Source organism: Dendropsophus ebraccatus, chromosome 11 (assembly GCF_027789765.1).
Source record: "Dendropsophus ebraccatus isolate aDenEbr1 chromosome 11, aDenEbr1.pat, whole genome shotgun sequence".
Classification (NCBI taxonomy): domain Eukaryota; kingdom Metazoa; phylum Chordata; class Amphibia; order Anura; family Hylidae; genus Dendropsophus; species Dendropsophus ebraccatus.
In genome coordinates, this window is record NC_091464.1 from 54,034,096 (window position 1) to 54,053,107 (window position 19,012).

Here is a 19,012-nt window from a genome sequence, read left to right on the forward strand (position 1 = left end):
TAGATGCCCCCCCATGTTGTCTCCTTATAGATGGTCCCCTATGTTGCCCCCCCTATAGATGGCCCCCTCTTCCCTTATATTGTCCCCTTATAGATGGCCCCCTTTCCCCCTTTATTGTCCTCTTATAGATGTTCCCCTCTCCCCCAATGTTGTACATTTATATCCCCCTCTCCCCCTATGTTGTCCCCCTCTCCCCCTATGTTCTCCCCTTATAGATGGCCTGCTCTCCCCCTATGGTGTCCCCCCCTTATAGATGGCCCTTTCCCCCCCCCTTCCTTATAGATGCCCCCCTCCCCCCCCCCCCTTCCTTACAGATGTCCCCCTCCCCCCCTTCCTTATAGATGGTCTCTCTCTCCCCCCCCCTTATAGATGCCCCCCTCTCCCCCCCCTTCCTTATAGATGCCCCCCTCTCCCCCCCTTCCTTATAGATGCCCCCCTCTCCCCCCTTCCTTATAGATGCCCCCTTCTCCTCTCCCCCCTTCCTTATAGATGCCCCCTTCTCTTCTCCCCCCTTCCTTATAGATGCCCCCTCCTCTTCTCCCCCCTTCCTTATAGATGCCCCCTCCTCTTCTCCCCCCTTCCTTATAGATGCCCCCTCCTCTTCTCCCCCCCTTCCTTATAGATGCCCCCTCCTCTTCTCCCCCCCCCTTCCTTATAGATGCCCCCTTCTCTCCTCCCCCCTTCCTTATAGATGCCCATGCCCCCTTCTCTTCTCCCCTCCCCCCTTCCTTATAGATGCCCCCTCCTCTTCTCCCCCCCCCTTCCTTATAGATGCCCCCTTCTCTCCTCCCCCCTTCCTTATAGATGCCCATGCCCCCTTCTCTTCTCCCCTCCCCCCTTCCTTATAGATGCCCCCTTCTCCCCCCCCCCTTATAGATGCCCCCTTCTCTTCTCCCCCCTTCCTTATAGATGCCCCCTCCTCTTCTCCCCCCCTTCCTTATAGATGCCCCCTCCTCTTCTCCCCCCCCTTCCTTATAGATGCCCCCTTCTCTCCTCCCCCCTTCCTTATAGATGCCCCCTTCTCTCCTCCCCCCTTCCTTATAGATGCCCCCTTCTCCCCCCTTCCATATAGATGCCCCCTCCTCTTCTCCCCCCTTCCTTATAGATGCCCCCTCCTCTTCTCCCCCCCTTCCTTATAGATGCCCATGCCCCCTTCTCTTCTCCCCTCCCCCCTTCCTTATAGATGCCCCCTTCTCTCCTCCCCCCTTCCTTATAGATGCCCCCTTCCTTATAGATGCCCTTCTCCCCCACCTTATAGATGCCCCTTCTCCCCCCCCTTATAGATGCCCCCTTCTCTTCTCCCCTCCCCCCTTCCTTATAGATGCCCCCTCCTCTTCTCCCCACCCCTTCCTTATAGATGCCCCCTTCTCTTCTCCCCTCCCCCCTTCCTTATAGATGCCCCCTCCTCTTCTCCCCCCTTCCTTATAGATGCCCCCTTCTCCCCCCCCTTATAGATGCCCCCTTCTCCCCCCCCCCTTATAGATGCCCCCTTCTCCCCCCCCCCCTTATAGATGCCCCCTTCTCCCCCCCCCTTATAGATGCCCCTTCCCCCCCCCCCCCCCCCCGAGAAAAGCAAGTTTAAAAAAAAGAAAAAAACTCACCTAACAACACGCTCCCCCGTCGAGCCTTTTACCTGTCACCCCCTGTCTGATGCGCGGCTGTCGTCTGATGCCGCGTCCTAGCCCCGGCAGCGCGCGTATCATAGAGTTCTGTGTGGGCCTGTAGCCGCGACTTCCGGCACACGTCTCTGTGCCGGAAGTCGGGGCCGCAGCACAAGCCCACACAGAACTCTATGATACGCGCGCTGCCGGGGCTAGGACGCGTCATCAGACGGCAGCCGCGTATCAGACAGGGGGTGACAGGAGCGCTGTTGACCGGTCCCGTGCTCCTCCTGGCCCAGTGACTCCTTTTCCCTATGGTTGGGGAAAGGAGTCTCCGGGTCGGGAGGAGCACGGGACCGGCCCCCGGCTACAGCACCCGGGAGGCATGCTCAGCCGCCGGGTGCTGCAGGATATGTCAGCTCCAGGGGCCCGCGTCACGGGCCCCTGATGCGGCGGGGCCCCGTAGCAGCCGCTACCGCTGCTACGGCGGTAGTTCCGCCAGTGGTCCCTACCAAAAAAGTATGGCTAACACTATTAATGATCTCTAACATATATCTAGCATGTCACTCTAGTTGAAATTGTTCATACATTAGGTATAGAAGATATCAAAATACCTCCACATACTTTTGGTGTATTACATCTATCTGATTCCAGAACCATCTAAAATAGCTTCACCTGCTTCACCTGTAGCATACCCCTTTGCTACAACTTTGGTTATTGTCAAGATATGCTGCTGGCACCATGAGTTAGGTGACTGATAATAAATTTGATGGTTTGTTCTCTAAATAATCTTAGCTAATTAGGAACCAATGTATTCAGGAGTCCATGTATTGGGAAACATCATGTAGTATTACAACGGAAGTTGGAAAGGTTGTCAGACAAGCTTAGTTTCAGCAATGGTGATGGTGAAGAGCTGGGTGTGTGGTACAGCATCAGTCGAATGAGGAGCCACTGGAGTCAAATTTAGGGAGCCACTGGAGTAAGACAGCCTAGGTAGCTTATCCAATAACCCATGTCCCCTGGCATGGTGCTAGATGCAAATGGTGCTAGGTGCAAGATGGTGCTAGAGTCCAAATGGCTAGTGACAACACATGGCTGTAAACTTTAGAGTGAACTCTATGTTTTATCCAACCTGACACAGTAAATTATAAAATAAGATGGACATATGGTCTTCTGTTTCAGAAACACGAGGTGATGTTTTTACCATTCCTGAAGACGAGTACAACTACGATGCATTTAATGATACTTCTGAACATGATGGGTCACTGCAGCCTAGAACACCAAAAGGTGAGCGTGTGGAATCTACTGTGACAGAGCCCACTGCAAAGGAGGAACCCACTAAGAAAGAGGAGCCCCCTGAGACAGAAGAACCCCCTGCAACAGAGGAGCCTCCAGCAGCAGAAGATACACATGATGAATTGTGTAGTGGAAAACCCTTTGATGCTTTCACTAACTTTAAAAATGGTTCAGTCTATGCTTTCCGAGGTAAGGACACACAGTCTGGGTTTTGTGATGTATAAGTGATTTTTTTCCCAACAAATCCATTGGACACTAATGCTTTTTTTTGTCCATCCTATAAAGGAAAATACTTTTATGAACTTGATGATAAACGTGCACTGGATGGATACCCCAAACTTATTAAGGATGTGTGGGGTATAGAAGGTCCAATCGATGCTGCATTCACTCGATTGAACTGCCAGGGAAAGACTTATATATTTAAGGTGAGAACATTTTTTTCTTTTTCTTTACTTTTTAAATAATCATTGCACAGTGCAGCAGAAGCCAGATGACTTTGTATAGTATACATTTAGTAGATGAAAAAGCTAGAGCATTGTTATGGTCAGTATGGCAAAGGCAGTCTGACAAGACACGGACAGTGAGACCTGAGCTGACCCCACCCACTGTCCCTGCCCACTTGCCACAGACGGCCCTAAAAGGCCGGACAACCACAGAGTCGGTCCCTACACTGAATAGGTGCAACACACAAAGCACGGACAGACGAACAAAACACAATATGAGGTGTCAGACAAACCAGGTCAGCAACAGTCGAGCGGCGAAGTACAAAAACAGCAAACAGGAGAATAGTCGAAGTCAGATGCAGAAGGTCCGGAATACAGAGATCAGAGTAACTAAACAGGGAGCTGAGCAGGCGAGTGAACTCTAATAGTCAGCAGGGAAGAAAGAAACTTGCTGCTATTTATCTAGATGATTGGACCAGCCCTGATCCCAGCAGCAAGTTCAGCTGAGAAGATCAAGCAGAGCAGTAACCCCTGCACTGCCAGGAGTCTGCCAGGAAAAGTGGTTGTGGCTGGCAAATACAACACAATTCAGACAGTGTAAAAAAAAAAACACAGACAAACTCAGCGCTTCCTCGACCACCAGCGCGGACCAAGGAGCGCAAAGTCATATTCCTAAGAAGCATAAACTGAAAACATGAAAATCTAATAAAGAACTGGAATTGTTGGTTGATGGTAGACTGTGGGACATGGCGATGGTGGGTATGGACAAGACCAGGACCCTACATTCTGGGGGAAAAAGGAAAAAAAAAATCTGTAAAAATCTGCAAATTTGGACTTGGCCGTTTTTGCAATTACACTATTTACCATGCAAGATCAGGAATGTGATCATTTTATAGTTCAGACAATAACACTTTAGATATCAGGGTATGCTAGGGGTAGTAGTTATGCACCGTTTCAGCTGTTGAGGTATGCTGGGGGCAGTAGTTATGCACTGTTTCAGCTGTTGAGGTCTGTTACTGATTAAATCCTGTATACTGAGACCAATATTACCAGTATATAGGAAGGAAATATTACTGCCACACCACAACCACTACCATTACCACCATATTGTTACTGAGCAAATCCAGTTTACTAAGACCAATAAAACACAGTACCAGATAACAAGTAACAAATACTGACTAACACCACCGCTGCTACTGAATAACACCACCACATACTGACTAACACCACCACTGCTACTGAATAACACCACCACATAATGACTAACATCACCGCTGCTACTGAATAACACCACCACATACTGACTAACACCACCACTGCTACTGAATAACACCACCACATAATGACTAACATCACCGCTGATACTGAATAACACCACCACATACTGACTAACACCACCACTGCTACTGAATAAAATCCACTGTACAACGATCGCTATCACCTCATACAGTATATAGCCACAGGGTCTATACACCATATAAATTACAGTGCCGTTATCTCACGTGTCTCACAGTGGAAGTCTTTTCTGATAAGAATTGTTTTCATGTTCTTCTTCATCCGCCCTGGGCCAAAATGAGAACCCAGAGTCACAAATCTGCCAGACAAACATATTAGACTCCTCACTCTGGCACCATCCTCATTTCTCTACTAACCACACATCTGTACTGGCCCCTTTATGCCCTCATGTAGTAGGTAGGCTGACTCTATGTGATCCCCATTATAGTATATGCCCCCCTTTGTGTAGCCACCTTATAGATGGCCCCTTGTTCAGTCTTGCATATAAATGGCCCTGTGTGCACCTTTTTGAGTGCCCCCTTCCCATGTGTGGTCCCCCTATAGTAGATGCCCCCCACTGTGCAACCCCTATTATATAAGCCCCCCTCCCGTGTAGTCCCCCTTATGGATGGCTCTGCTTGTGTTGTCCTCCTTAGATGACCCCCCTATGTTGTCCCCCTTATAGATGCCCCCCATGTTGTCCCCCTTATAGATGGCTCCCCCTGTGTTGTCCCCCTTATAGATGCCCTCCCATGTTGTCCCCCTTATAGATGGCCCCCCTATGTTGTCCCCCTATGTTGCCCCCCTTATAGATGGCTGCCCCTGTGTTTTCCCCCTTATAGATGGCCTCTCTATGTTGTCCCCCTTATAGAAGGCCCCCCTATGTTGTCCCCCTTTTAGATGGGCCTCATGTTGTCCCCCTATATATAGATGGCCCCCTATGTTGCCCCCTTATAAATGCCCCCCCATGTTTTCCTCCTTACAGATGCCACCCATGTTGTCCCCTTATAGATGGCCCCCTATGTAGCTCCCACTTATAGATGCCCCCTCCCATGTTGTCCCTTTATAGATGCCCCCCCCATGTTGTCCCCTTATAGATGCCCCCTTCGATGTTGTCTTCCTTATAGATGCCCCCCCATTGTTGTCCCTTTAGAGGTGCCCCCTTCCCAAGTTGTCCCCTTATAGATGGCCCCTACTCCCATGTTGTCCCCTTAGAGATGCCCCCCCATGTTGTCCCCTCATAGATGCCCCCTATGTAGCTTCCCCTTATAGATGGCCCCCCTCCCATGTTGTCGCCTTATAGATGGCTCCGCCGTTCCAATGTTGTCCCCTTATAAATGCGCCCTATCCCATGTTGTCCCCTCATAGATGCACCCTATGTAGCTCCCCCTTATAGATGCCCCCTCCCATCTTGAGCCCTTATAGGGGGCCCCCCTCCCATGTTGTCCCCCTATAGATGCCCCCCCATCTTGTCCCCTTATAGATGGCTCCCCCCTCCCACAGCGGGGTTCCCATGTTGTCCCCTTATAAATCCCCCCCTCCCATGTTGTCCCCTTATAGATGGCTCCCCCCCTCTCATGTTGTCCCCTTATAGATGCCCCCTATGTTGTCCCCTTATAGATGGCTCCCCCCTCCCATGTTGTTCCTCTATAGATGCCCACATGTTTTCCCCTTATAGATGGCTCCTCCCTCCCATGATGTTCCCCTTATAGATGCCCCCCATTGTTGTCCCTTTAGAGGTGCCCCTATGTAGCGCCCCCTTATAGATGCCCCCTCCCATCTTGTCCCCTTATAGATGCCCCCTTCCCAAGTTGTCCCCTTATAGATGGCTCCCCCATTCCCATGTTGTCCCCTTATAAATGCCCCCCCTCCCATGTTGTCCCCTTATAGATGCCCCTATGTAGCTTCCCCTTATAGATGGCCCCCCTCCTATTTTGACCCCTTATAGATGGCTCCCCTGCTCCCATGTTGTCCTCTTATAAATGCCCCCCCTCCCATGTTGTCCCTTTATAGATGCCCCCCCATGTTGTCCCCCTTATAGATGGCTCCCCCTCCCATGTTGTCCCCTGATAGATGCTCCCAATGTTGTCCCCTTATAGATGGACCCCCCCCGCCCATGATGTTCCCCTTATAGATGCCCCCTATGTTGTCCCCTTATAGATGGCTCCCCCCCCCTCCCATGTTGTCCCCTTATAGATGGATCCCCCCTCCCATGATGTTTCCCTTATAGATGCCCCTATGTTGTCCCCTTATAGATGGCTCCCCCCCTTCCATTTTGTTCCCCTATAGATGCCCCCTATGTTGTCCCCTTATAGATGGCTCCCCCCCCTCCCATGTTGTCCCCTTATAGATGGATCCCCCCTCCCATGATGTTCCCCTTATAGATGCCCCCTATGTTGTCCCCTTATAGATGGCTCCCCCCCCTCCCATGTTGTCCCCTTATAGATGGATCCCCCCTCCCATGATGTTTCCCTTATAGATGCCCCCTATGTTGTCCCCTTATAGATGGCTCCCCCCTCCCATGTTGTTCCTCTATAGATGCCCACATGTTTTCCCCTTATAGATGGCTCCTCCCTCCCATGATGTTCCCCTTATAGATGCCCCCCATTGTTGTCCCTTTAGAGGTGCCCCTATGTAGCGCCCCCTTATAGATGCCCCCTCCCATCTTGTCCCCTTATAGATGCCCCCTTCCCAAGTTGTCCCCTTATAGATGGCTCCCCCATTCCCATGTTGTCCCCTTATAAATGCCCCCCCTCCCATGTTGTCCCCTTATAGATGCCCCTATGTAGCTTCCCCTTATAGATGGCCCCCCTCCTATTTTGACCCCTTATAGATGGCTCCCCTGCTCCCATGTTGTCCTCTTATAAATGCCCCCCCCTCCCATGTTGTCCCTTTATAGATGCCCCCCCATGTTGTCCCCCTTATAGATGGCTCCCCCTCCCATGTTGTCCCCTGATAGATGCTCCCAATGTTGTCCCCTTATAGATGGACCCCCCCCTCCCATGATGTTCCCCTTATAGATGCCCCCTATGTTGTCCCCTTATAGATGGCTCCCCCCCTCCCATGTTGTCCCCTTATAGATGGATCCCCCCTCCCATGATGTTTCCCTTATAGATGCCCCTATGTTGTCCCCTTATAGATGGCTCCCCCCCTTCCATTTTGTTCCCCTATAGATGCCCCCCCATGTTGTCCCCTTATAGATGGCTCCCCCCTCTCATGATGTTTCCCTAATAGATGCCCCCATTGTTGTCCCTTTAGAGGTGCCCCTATGTAGCTCCCCCTTATAGATGCCCCCCTCCCATGTTGTCCCCTTATAGATGCCCCCCTTCCCAAGTTGTCCCCTTATAGATGGCTCCCCTGCTCCCATGTTGTCCCCTTATAAATGCCCCTATGTAGCTTCCCTTTATAGATGGCCCCCCCTCCCATTTTGCCCCCTTATAGATGGCTCCCACGCTCCCATGTAATCCCCTTATAAATGCCCCCCCTCCCATATTTAACCCCTTAAGGACCTTTGCCATACCAGTACATCATGGGAGCCTTGGAGCCTTTCAGTTAAGGACTCATGATGTACGGTACGCCAGTAGGTCCGGAGGCTCTATGAAGCGAGCTTCCGCCTGTCATTAATCCCTTCAGTGCCGCAATTGCAGCATTTAACTGTCAATTACATGAGAGCAGCTGTCTGATTGGGATCCCTGAAGTGTGACTGCGGGGGTCCCAATCGTTTTCCCTGACTTCTGGAGGTCTCTTACCTTCCTATGTGCAGTCAGATCTGTGATCCTCTAATAGAGTCTGCCACAGGCTATATGTGAGCATTGCAGATAACACTGATCAATGCTATGCTATGACATAGCATTGATCTGTGTTGGGAATGTAATAAATGAATGTGATATTCCCCTAGGGGGACTTAAAAAGTATAAAATTAAAAGTAAAAAAAAAAATCAGAAATCAATAATTAAGAGCAATCAAATTGTTCGGTCTACACAAATATGGTACCAATGAAAACTAGAGATTGGGGCTCAAAAAATAAGTCCCTAAACAGCCCTGTAGGTTGGAAAACAAAAGCACTATGGCTCTTAGAATGAAAGAAGGAAAAAACAAAAAGATTGGCGTGGTCCTTAGAGGGGAGGGAATTCCCAATCCCACTGGGGGCGGACCGGCCCACCTCCTGTGCTTCAGCACCGGCCTGGAACCCGTGGATAGAACGGCGCCGTACACGGGAACCAGGCTGTGGTTCCAAAAATGGACCACAGCACCAGCTTCCCCGTGACTGCGCCGTTCGATCCGTGGGTCAGATTAAAGAGGATGTACCTGATGGTACATCCTCTTTAAGGCCTAAAACCACTGTGTCCTTAAGGGGTTAAATTTATATAATGTAAAAGTATAGACATAGTTTTCTTCATAACACAACTCCTTTAAAGGGGTACTCCGGTGGGGGTGGGGCTATTTTGGTATCTGGCCGGGGAGGAGATGGCTGAGGGAAACGATGTCCACTCACCTCCCCGGTTCCAGTGGAGAGTCCCATATCGTCTTGTGACGTCCGTTCAGCCAGTCAGTGACAGAGGAGGGATCTGAGCGGGCCTGAAACGGATCCCGCCTCCGTCACTGACTGGCTGAGCAGACTTGAGATGTCACGTCTCGAGCCCGCGTCAGACACCAGGAAGCGGCCGGGGACCGGAGCGCCGCAATACGGGACCCGCCGCTCTAACCGGGGAGGTGAGTGGACGTTGTTTACCTCAGCCACCTCCACCCCGGACAGATCCCAAAATAGCCCCCCCCCGGAGTACCCCTTTAAATGTGTCATATTTTTGCAGATGATGTTGCCATATTATTATCTATCTACACTTTGCTAACAGAATTTCCTGGAATGTAGCTAAGAGATCTTCCAGTGAGGTTGTTTATGTAATTTCCAGTCCCATTGAGAATAGTTGATGTGAGTCTTCTTAGAGTATGACAGAGCCCTTCACCACTAATGCAGGGAGATGTGGCTCTTGAGGGCTCAAGATATAAAATATAAATGAGTGAAATAATAGTAGTAGTAATAATAATAATGAGAATGGTAATCATTTATAAATACTACAACAAATAGTACATCTACACTGTAGACTGTAAAACAGGTGGTGAAAATAATCAGTTACCCTGATGATGTGCAGCCCCAGCTCCCCTGGTGATGATCCAACACGCTGCAGCCATCAGGAACATCATCAGAGTAAGCAGCACCATAAAGGTTGTAATATATTTTACAGCCCTAGCAGGCATCAGGTAGTATTTTAAGAAGTAATACTCCCAAACATGTCTTATTTCCTATTATAACATGAACATTTGTTCTTATACTGAAAAAAAAACCAGTCTCATACCTACCTGAATTTACAGGGTACACAATATTGGCGGTTTTCTGATGGAACTATGGATTCGGAATACCCTCGCGCCATCAGTGATGGCTTTACAAACATCCCAGATGATATTGATGCTGCCTTTTCCATACCAGCTAGTGATTATGAAGGCAATGAAAAGGCATACTTCTTCAAAGGTAACTTCCACTAATAACAAGTTACTATGAGGCTGCTTTCACATTCGTGCTCAGAATACAGTCCAAACGATATCCCTATTCCCTCTCTGATAGCCAGCAACATGGTGTGGAAAAATGGGGGCATGGTTTTTTAAGCGCAATTGTGGAAGCACAGACTTAGGTATTATTATTATTTATTATTATTATTTATTTATAGAGCGCCCTTAATTTCAGAGCGCTATACAAGAAATAGGGATAAATAAACAGGAACAATACAAGATCAAAAACACATTACATGAAGGCAAATGGCAGACTGGGACATGGGGAAGAGGACCCTGCCCGCGAGGGCTTACAATCTATAAGGTACAGGGAGAGACACAGGAGGTAAGGTGCAGCCAGTCAAGTGTGATGCAGAGTTATTGTAGGTTATGGCCTAGTTTAAAGAGATGGGTTTTCAGGTTACATTTGAAGGACTTGATGGTGGATGAGAGCCGGATGTGTCAGGGCAGTGAGTTCCAGAGTATGGGGGAGGCTCGGACAAAGTCTTGGGGCGGTTGTGTGAGGTACGAACAAGGGGGGAGCGCAGACGGAGGTCACTGGAGGATCGGAGGTTGCGTGAGGGACGGTAGCGGGATATCAGGTCAGAGAAGTACGGAGGGGACAGGTTGTGGATGTCATGGTCAACAATTTAAAGTGAATACGTTGGGCAATGGGGAGCCAGTGGAGGGATTGGCAGAGGGGGGAGGCAGAGGCGAAGCAAGAGGAAATGTGGATTAGTCGGGCAGCAGTGTTAAGGATAGACTGGAGGAGAGCAAGGGAGTTAGATGGAAGGCCAAAGAGGAGGATGTTACAGTAGTCCAAGCAAGAGATAATGAGAGCATGGACCAGCAGTTTTGTGGAGTCCGGGGTGAGAAAAGAGCGGATTCTGGAAATGTTTTTGAGGTGAAGGCGGCAGGAGGTGGTCAGGGCCTGAATATGTGGTTTAAAGGACAGGGCAGAGTCAAAGGTGACCCCAAGGCAGCGGACCTGGGAGACAGGGGATAGAGTGCAGCCATTGATAGTGATTGACAGGTTAGACGGCGGGGTGGGGGAAAGATGATTAGTTCTGTTTTGTCCATGTTGCGTTTTAGAAAGCAGGAGGAGAAGAAGGAGGTACTGTCAAATACTGCTATATTCTCTACTGTTATGGCCTATGGTTCTGCACTATGAATGTAGTCACTGCCTATTTAACTAACCTGCCCGCACCTCCGACTTCTTCTGTCACTAACAGCCCGCTCAGCCAATCAGGGGCTGCAACAGGACAGCCCGGCAGTGTGAGATGCAGCAGCTAATTAGTTAAATAGGCAGTGACTATATTCTCTAAAACAAAGACATAGGCCATAACAGTACCAAGTATTACAGAGGATTTTGGTGAAAAACTTGCAGTGGATTTGTGTAATTACACTGGGATTTGTGTTATTAGGGCTGGATTTACATCATGTTCACACACCTCAGTAAATCCAGTAAACCTAATGCTACCATATGGCAGTCACAAAAATCTGCAGCAGCTTTGAACTAATGTACATTTTTAATAGGATTTACGCCACTTTAAAAAGGTCATTCCAGAGGGAGTTGCTATTGTCTCCTTTATCTACTGGTGACACGTGTCAATGCTGTACAGATCATATTACAGCAGCCTCTTCTTATCACCACAGACACAACAAGAAGTCGCAGCTTAGTTTTGGCCCCAGTAGTGAGAATACAAACTGCAAGATCTCAGGATTATTTTATAATACAGATAGAAAAATGGAAAATTAGGAAAAATGCCACCAAAAGTTCCTAAAGTGACTGTACCACCAGGCCCAGGCTGAAGCACTGGAGGAGGGCCTTAGTGGGAGGAAACCTCCGCCAATCTATGATAGGGTTCCATTGATTCTAATGGAGTCACATCATGGAGGAGCTGGGGTTTATTCCCACTGGGGGTGGGTCGGCCCGCCTCCAGGGCTTCAGCCTGGGCCTGGTGGTACAGTCACTTTAAAATATATGTTTAACATAAAAACATTATTTAAACAATTAGTAATTTTCTGATGACAGATTCCCTTTAAGTGTACTGCAGAATGTAAAATCCACAACGTGCTGTGAACATCCAGGCCCCTTTTGGTTTGTTCCCTGTCACCAGAGGAAGCTAAAAAAAAACACTGAAGCCAATGAGTAACTTCTATTATTGTACAAATGATGTACCCTGCAAGCTACACGGTTTACGTAGCTCCGGCGCTATGAGAGTCCTGTACATGAGGACGAAGCTGCAAAGTGATATGGCCCTCTAGTGGATATGTCAGTAAGGACAGCAGAAAGTCAGGAAGTGTCATGCTCACTTTAGGGATGAGATAACCTTTTGATAAAGCTTTACCCATTTGTTTATTACTATCAGAAAGTATTGGCATATTGTTATGCGGGATAGTGATATCCCTTTGAATAATTTGTAAATTCATGTTTCTTTACTATAGGTAGTCGGTATTGGCAGTATGAATTTAAAAACCAGCCCACCATAGAGGAGTGCATGGCCTCATCCCCATCAGACATATTCACACGATATGTAATGATCCAATACGATAGCTGGGAACGGGACTTTGACCTTATTTTTGGAGGGTGGTTTAGAGGTAAGTCTCCATAAACCCTCTAGTAGTATGGTTGGTAGTTTTGGATTGTGGTTTACTTTCAATAAATAAATGTACTTTTTTTGTACAATGAAAAGGTATAAAATTTCATACAAACTTTCTATACTAACCCCTGGTTCAGCAGATAATTAGTTAAATAGGCAGTGACTACATTAGGCTGTGTAGTCATTTAATAAAAATCCTTAGGAGTAGTGTTAAGCAGACTTGCCAAACCCCAATGCTCGGCATTTGACTCCCGACGTCTAGAGGCCAAAAACACAAGGATTCATGTTAAGGCTATATTCACACAATGTCAAAAAAGAAAAAAGGCATCCGCTTTCTCCATTTAAAAAGATGTCAGTTATTGCCACAATTTACTTCAATGCACTGAAGCCAATGGAATGATGGACGTCCAATGCACACAGTGTATAAAATGATGGACGTTATCTGCGTCCGTCATTTTAAAAATTATAAACGGCCAAGAAAAAAAAAACGTTGTGGCAACACAGCCTAAGGCTGCTTGTACTTTGCATTTTCGTTGCATCTTTAGGCTATGTTTCCACAAAGTATTTTTTTTCAGTATTTTGCAACCAAATCCAGGAGTGGATTGGAAACACAGAAAGGCTATGTTCACACAATGTTGAAATTGAGTGGACATCTGTCATTTAGTGGCAAATAACATCCGTTATTTAAACACAACGGCCACTGTTTTAAAATAACAATTATTTGCCATTAAATGACAGCCATCCACTCAATTTCAACAGTGTGTGAACATAGCCTTCCTGTGTTTCCAATCCATTTCTGGATTCGGTTGCAAAATACTGACCAAAACACTAAGCAAAAAAAAGAAAGGGAACATAGACTAAGGCCATGTTCACACAATGTATGTTTTGCATAAATCACGGCCATCAATGGCCGTTATTTATAAAAAAAAAAATATGTTGTATTTGAATGAATGGAATCCTGGCCGGAGCGTACACTCATAGTAAACGCATTGGCCAGGATTCCATCCAGCTGAATGAAAACATGTCAGTTTTTTGTGGCCACTGTTCATTGAATAGCGGCAGCACAGACATGTCACTTCACATCCCATCCCAATTCAACAGAAATAAAGATCATCCAAGCCAGTACTGCAGTACCGGCTGAGATGATCTTCTCTGATACCGGCCGTTCTGTGTCCCGGCCGGGTCACAGAATGGCTGATCTCATACGCTATGTGAACATGGCCTAAAGATGCAACAAAAATGCAAAAAATACGAACAGCCTTAGGCAACATTCACACGTCTGCAAATTTGCAGACGTTTCGGATGGGGAAGGAATGTAATGATTTGTTCCTCGCCCAGCATGATGTGTCAATATCATGCCGGCAGCGGGGCAACTCTTTGAACTGACGCGGCACTGTAGTGACAGAGCCGCGTTTCAGCCAGTAAATTCTAGAGAATGGTAAAATCATAAATTTAAAGGATTTGTCCACTTAAGAAACGTTACATTATTGTTTTGTATATACCATTTTGCTGCTTTTACACAATTCATGTGCTAGAAGCTTACATTTGAATGATAATGTGTTTTCCCTTAGTCCCCACAGCGTCACAATAATGGGGTATTCTTGCCCCTGTGTGCTAGGCAGGACTATGGAATTTTTACTAGTACAAATAAAGTTTTAATAATTCAAAGTAATTAGCCCCTCCTCCCTCTAGGATAAGAGGAGGTGGACCCCCCACAGCAGTGAGTTATTTATAAAGTACAGAAAAACAGAAGATATGAAGGGCGGGAAGTTGTGACGCTGTGGGGACTAAGGGAAAACACATTATCATTCAAATGTAAGCTTCCCTTACGTCCCACAGCGTCACAATAATGGGGATTTAGCACGTACCCCTAAACCCCTAAGGGTGGGCTTGTTGAAAGGCTGCATTTACTACCGTAGTAGAAAAATCTGAAGTTTCACTTCCCATTCTATAATGTTTGAAAAAGGTTGTTGGCGTAGTCCAAGCTGCTGCCAAACAAATTTGCTCTAAGGGTATGAGAGCCCTTTCAGCCCATGAAGCCGCCATGGCCCTGCCATTACAAGGACAAAAAATAACTCACTGCTAATTACTTTGAATTATTAAAACTTTATTTGTACTAGTAAAAATTACATAGTCCTGCCTAGCACACAGGGGCAAGAATACCACATTATTGTGACGCTGTGGGACGTAAGGGAATCCTGGAGTTACAAAGTTCAGTTGTTATATATGTTATTGTTCTTTCTTTTCATTTTAATCATAATGATTCATATTTACATTATATTCATTCCAGACGACAATGAAGCTCCTCGCTCTATAAGCAGAGACTGGAAAGGAATTCCAAATGGAGTGGATGCTGTACTGCCGAGCAGATTATATGTTCCTGAAAAGAAAAAGCCTGAAGTACCTCGCAGTAAGAGGCGAAAGAGCAAACGAAGAAAGAGCAGCAAGAGAAGATCAAGACGAAGCTGGACTGATAGTTTCGACATACTAGATGACCTCTATGGCTACAATTATGACTATGATGAGGACTATGATCCAGATTGGCTTCCTCCTGAAAGTCCACCAAAATGCCAACCAGTGCAAAGTGTTTACTTCTTTAAAAATGGTGAGTATGATCGTAAAGGAAGAGAGCTAAAATAGTATGGGTAAGCCCACATAGGATGGAAATACTGTAGATTGTCCACTATGGAAAATCCCCAACGCTGCATATTTACAGGTGCGGATAAATAGAGTGGAATATGTACACTGTAAGAAAAAATCCACAATTAATCTTCACTGCAGACTTTGACTTCCTCATTTAAACCAATGGGAACCTGCAACAAATCCATTGTGTAAGTAACATAAATTGACATGGAGTACTTACCAAGAAGCAGTGAACAGTTGACTAAAACCCACAAAGACCCAGCGTTTTTTTTTGTTATTATACTTTAGTGTACATGTAGGGACATTCTCTGTATAAAACACTCATAGCCTATAATCTTCCCCATGTATGGAACATGTTGGGGCAATACATCTCACTGTATTACCAGAAAATTAAAGGGGTATTCCACTCAGGCATAACTTTTCATACAGTATGTTGCTGCCCATGGTGAGGCTAACAATTCATTCCATACCTATTTTTATCTATTCACTCTCCTTCCCCCAGCTCTGAGATGCTACTTTCTACTGAAGACACAAAAAACTGTGTGTGAGTTTTTCTCTATGTCTCCCCTTCCCTCTCTTCGAGATGGCTGATGTAAACAAGTCACTACCTGCAACTTTTTAATACCGGGAGGGATAATCACTGTTAGTTGATCAGTAACTTGACCTCAGATTAACCGACCCAGCATAACAGAGAAGCTACAAAGAAGGAAGTCGAGAGAGGAGGCAGATATGGAGAGAACAGCTCACACACAGTTTTCTATCTCTTCAGCAGAAGGCAGCAGCTCAGAACTGGGGGAATAAGACTGAACAGATAATAACAAGTATGGAATGAATTGTTAGTTTCACCATGGGCAGCAACATATGAAAAATTATGTTTGAGTGGAATACCCCTTTAACCCCTTCTTGTAGATGTTTGATCAATCTTGAGAATAAGGATCCAAGTCTTCCGCCAGAATGAAGCGTAGCCATGCCTCTACCACTCTATTCATTTTCTATGGGGGCTGGCAGAAATAGCCATGTAGCCAAGTGCATTCAAGTGCACAGGAACCCGGGACTGGTTGCCGAAGTATTGCCAGCACTGGTGAGACTGGTGCCTATGAGCAGTGTCTTGTTTTGTCATGAACAGTACAGGAAACCTAACTGGCAAACTAACTGTATGTATATAAACTGAGTGGCCATGGAATGGAGATGGTGCCAGTAGAGGTGTGACAGTGCAGAGACTGGGTGCTGTTAAGGTTGTGCCAGTAGGGTACTGGTAGAGATGTGCATGAATATCGGTAGAGGTGTGCCAGCATAAAGACTAGATACTGGTAGAGGTATGCCAGCGCAGAGACTAAGCACTGGTAGAGGTGTACCAGTGGAAAAGCTGGGTACTGGTGGAGGAGTGCCAGTGGAAAGGCTGGGTACTAGGATGGGTGGGGGGACAGTGTTGTACTGAGGTGAATGATCGCCAGCCCTCGAAAACCATTCCATTTTCTCGTGTGACCCCAAGGGAAAATGTATTGCCTACCCCTGCCCTAGAAGTATTACCTCTAGGGTAGAATATACTTGGGCACCAGCCTGACATAGCCTCTATGGCATAAGCCCTTATTGTTTTGTATTGAGTTGTCAGTTTAGGTGGAATAACACATGGTAGATTTTATTTCGGAAACTGGATCTGTTCATCTCAATGAAACTTTGAGAAATCCAAGTGTGAATCTAAAGTAAAAACAACGGCAGTCACGTTGTATTTCTCTCCTGCATATAGGTAATGTTCACAGTTTCACAACATTTTGTTTCTCCGCTAATGTTCATTGCTCCCAATCATCAGTTTTCTATCCACATGTATACTGATTTAATAGTCTGAACCAATGTCATGATATGTTTCTCTTTGTTTGTCTAGATAAATATTATCGTGTAAACCTCCAGACAAAGCGTGTGGACCGTGTCTTTCCTCGCTACCCAAGATCCATTGCGGAATACTGGCTGGGATGCAAGAAATCTTCTAAGGAAAAAAAGACAAGAGGATAATATTTTTCAGAGTAATATTTTTGTTTCAATACAAGGAAAACATGCAATTATTTCTGCAATTTTACATTTCTATATCTATATAGACTAGAATGTATTTGTCAAATAAGTCGCCGGTGGTGATGAAGACAAGTTTGTGATCTTTGTAATTTTATTGCAAAACCAATAAAAGCATGAGTCTTCTATCTCACCTAAATTGTTTACTACTAAGTAAACTACTACTACTACTACTACTAAGTAAGTCCTACTTACTATGAGGTCTGCATGTTGCTTTTCTATCAGTATTATGAGGGATTTATGAAGCACTGTATGTCAGTTTTCTAGTGTACAAAAGTTGCAGATTTCTGCACTAGGCCCATTCTGAGTAAAAATTTTACAGTTTTTTTTCCAGTTCTTTGCCACTCATGGAAATTTCCTGAAAAGTGAACTAGCGGGCCTGCCAGGTTTATTTTAATATATGCCAGTAATATATATATAATATATGCTCTTACAGGTGGTGATAAAAGCCTGTAGCTGCCTCACAGGTTCATCATTGCATCTGGCATCTGAAGTTTAAGAGGATCTTGAGCTCTACTGCTAACAACTAGCCACTAATGGTTGGGATTCCCAATAATGAAATCAATTATCTTAAACCTAGCTAGGGGGGGCGTGGCCTGAGCTGCATGGGAGAAAACGTGTGAGACTTGAGCTCCTGCCTGCTATCGGCAAAAGCAGCACTTAGCGACGGGCACACCTGGCCAAAGTGCACAGATTTGTTCCTGACCGACTACCCTACTGCTCAGTTATGGCTAGAGGAAAGAAGAAGCCCGCAGCGCTGAAGCTGGCTCGTTTTTTCAGCGCGGCAGAGAGGTCCCAAGATGGCGCTGACCGCCAGAGGAAGCAAAGCCATGGCGCTTCCTTCCGGGCCCGTTCATCATCCCCTACAAACTCGGGCAAGGCCGCGGTGGATCAAGGCAAACTCAGAGAGGTAGGCGACAGCCTTGGTAGCCCCGTACCGCTTCTGGCACTTGCGGCATCGCCTGTCAGCAGCGCCTCACAGTCTTCCCAGCATGACGGAGACATGGGAGGTTCGCCATTACAACTCCAGATGTCGCTGGCAGAACTGCCTAACGTTACCACTGCTAATCTTTTAGATATGGACGCTCCCTCTCTGCCGCCTACTCCTCTGTCCTGGAAAACACAGCCCACGCATGCCACGGCTGATGTTATAGATGGACGACCGAACACTTTGCAGGGCAATACACCCATATCAGAGGCTACCATGCGTCTGCTGTTATCTGATCTGAAGATTTCCTTTCAGTCCACCATTCAAAAGCTCATAGATAACATACAGTCAGACATGGGGGACCTTAGCGACCGCACATCCCATATAGAGACTAAAATGGCGGAGCTCACTGAAGCCCACAATGACCATGTGGACATATCCACTGAGATGGAAGCGGACATAGAAGCAATTAAGCTCAAAATGGCGGACATTGAGGACAGGTCGCGCCGTAACAATGTCCGCCTTAGGGGGGTCCCAGAAGCGGTCAGACCTGATATGCTACAGGAGTTCGTGGTGGATTTCCTCTCCTGTCTACTACCGAGGGCCTCTCAAACA

At 46.7% G+C, this 19,012-nt stretch overlaps 1 protein-coding gene across 1 annotated transcript in view; it reads left to right on the forward strand.

Annotated features, from left to right (window-relative positions):
* VTN (vitronectin) overlaps positions 1-17,602 on the forward strand; it is a 29,433-nt gene extending 11,831 nt beyond the window's left edge. Inside the window, exons 3-8 of the mRNA XM_069945576.1 lie at positions 2,784-3,086; positions 3,183-3,322; positions 9,986-10,142; positions 12,608-12,760; positions 15,053-15,367; positions 17,288-17,602. Of these exons, the coding sequence (XP_069801677.1) occupies positions 2,784-3,086; positions 3,183-3,322; positions 9,986-10,142; positions 12,608-12,760; positions 15,053-15,367; positions 17,288-17,415 (1,196 nt within the window). The 3' untranslated portion in view covers positions 17,416-17,602. The remainder of the gene's footprint in view (positions 1-2,783; positions 3,087-3,182; positions 3,323-9,985; positions 10,143-12,607; positions 12,761-15,052; positions 15,368-17,287) is intronic.
* Positions 17,603-19,012: the final 1,410 nt, after the last annotated feature.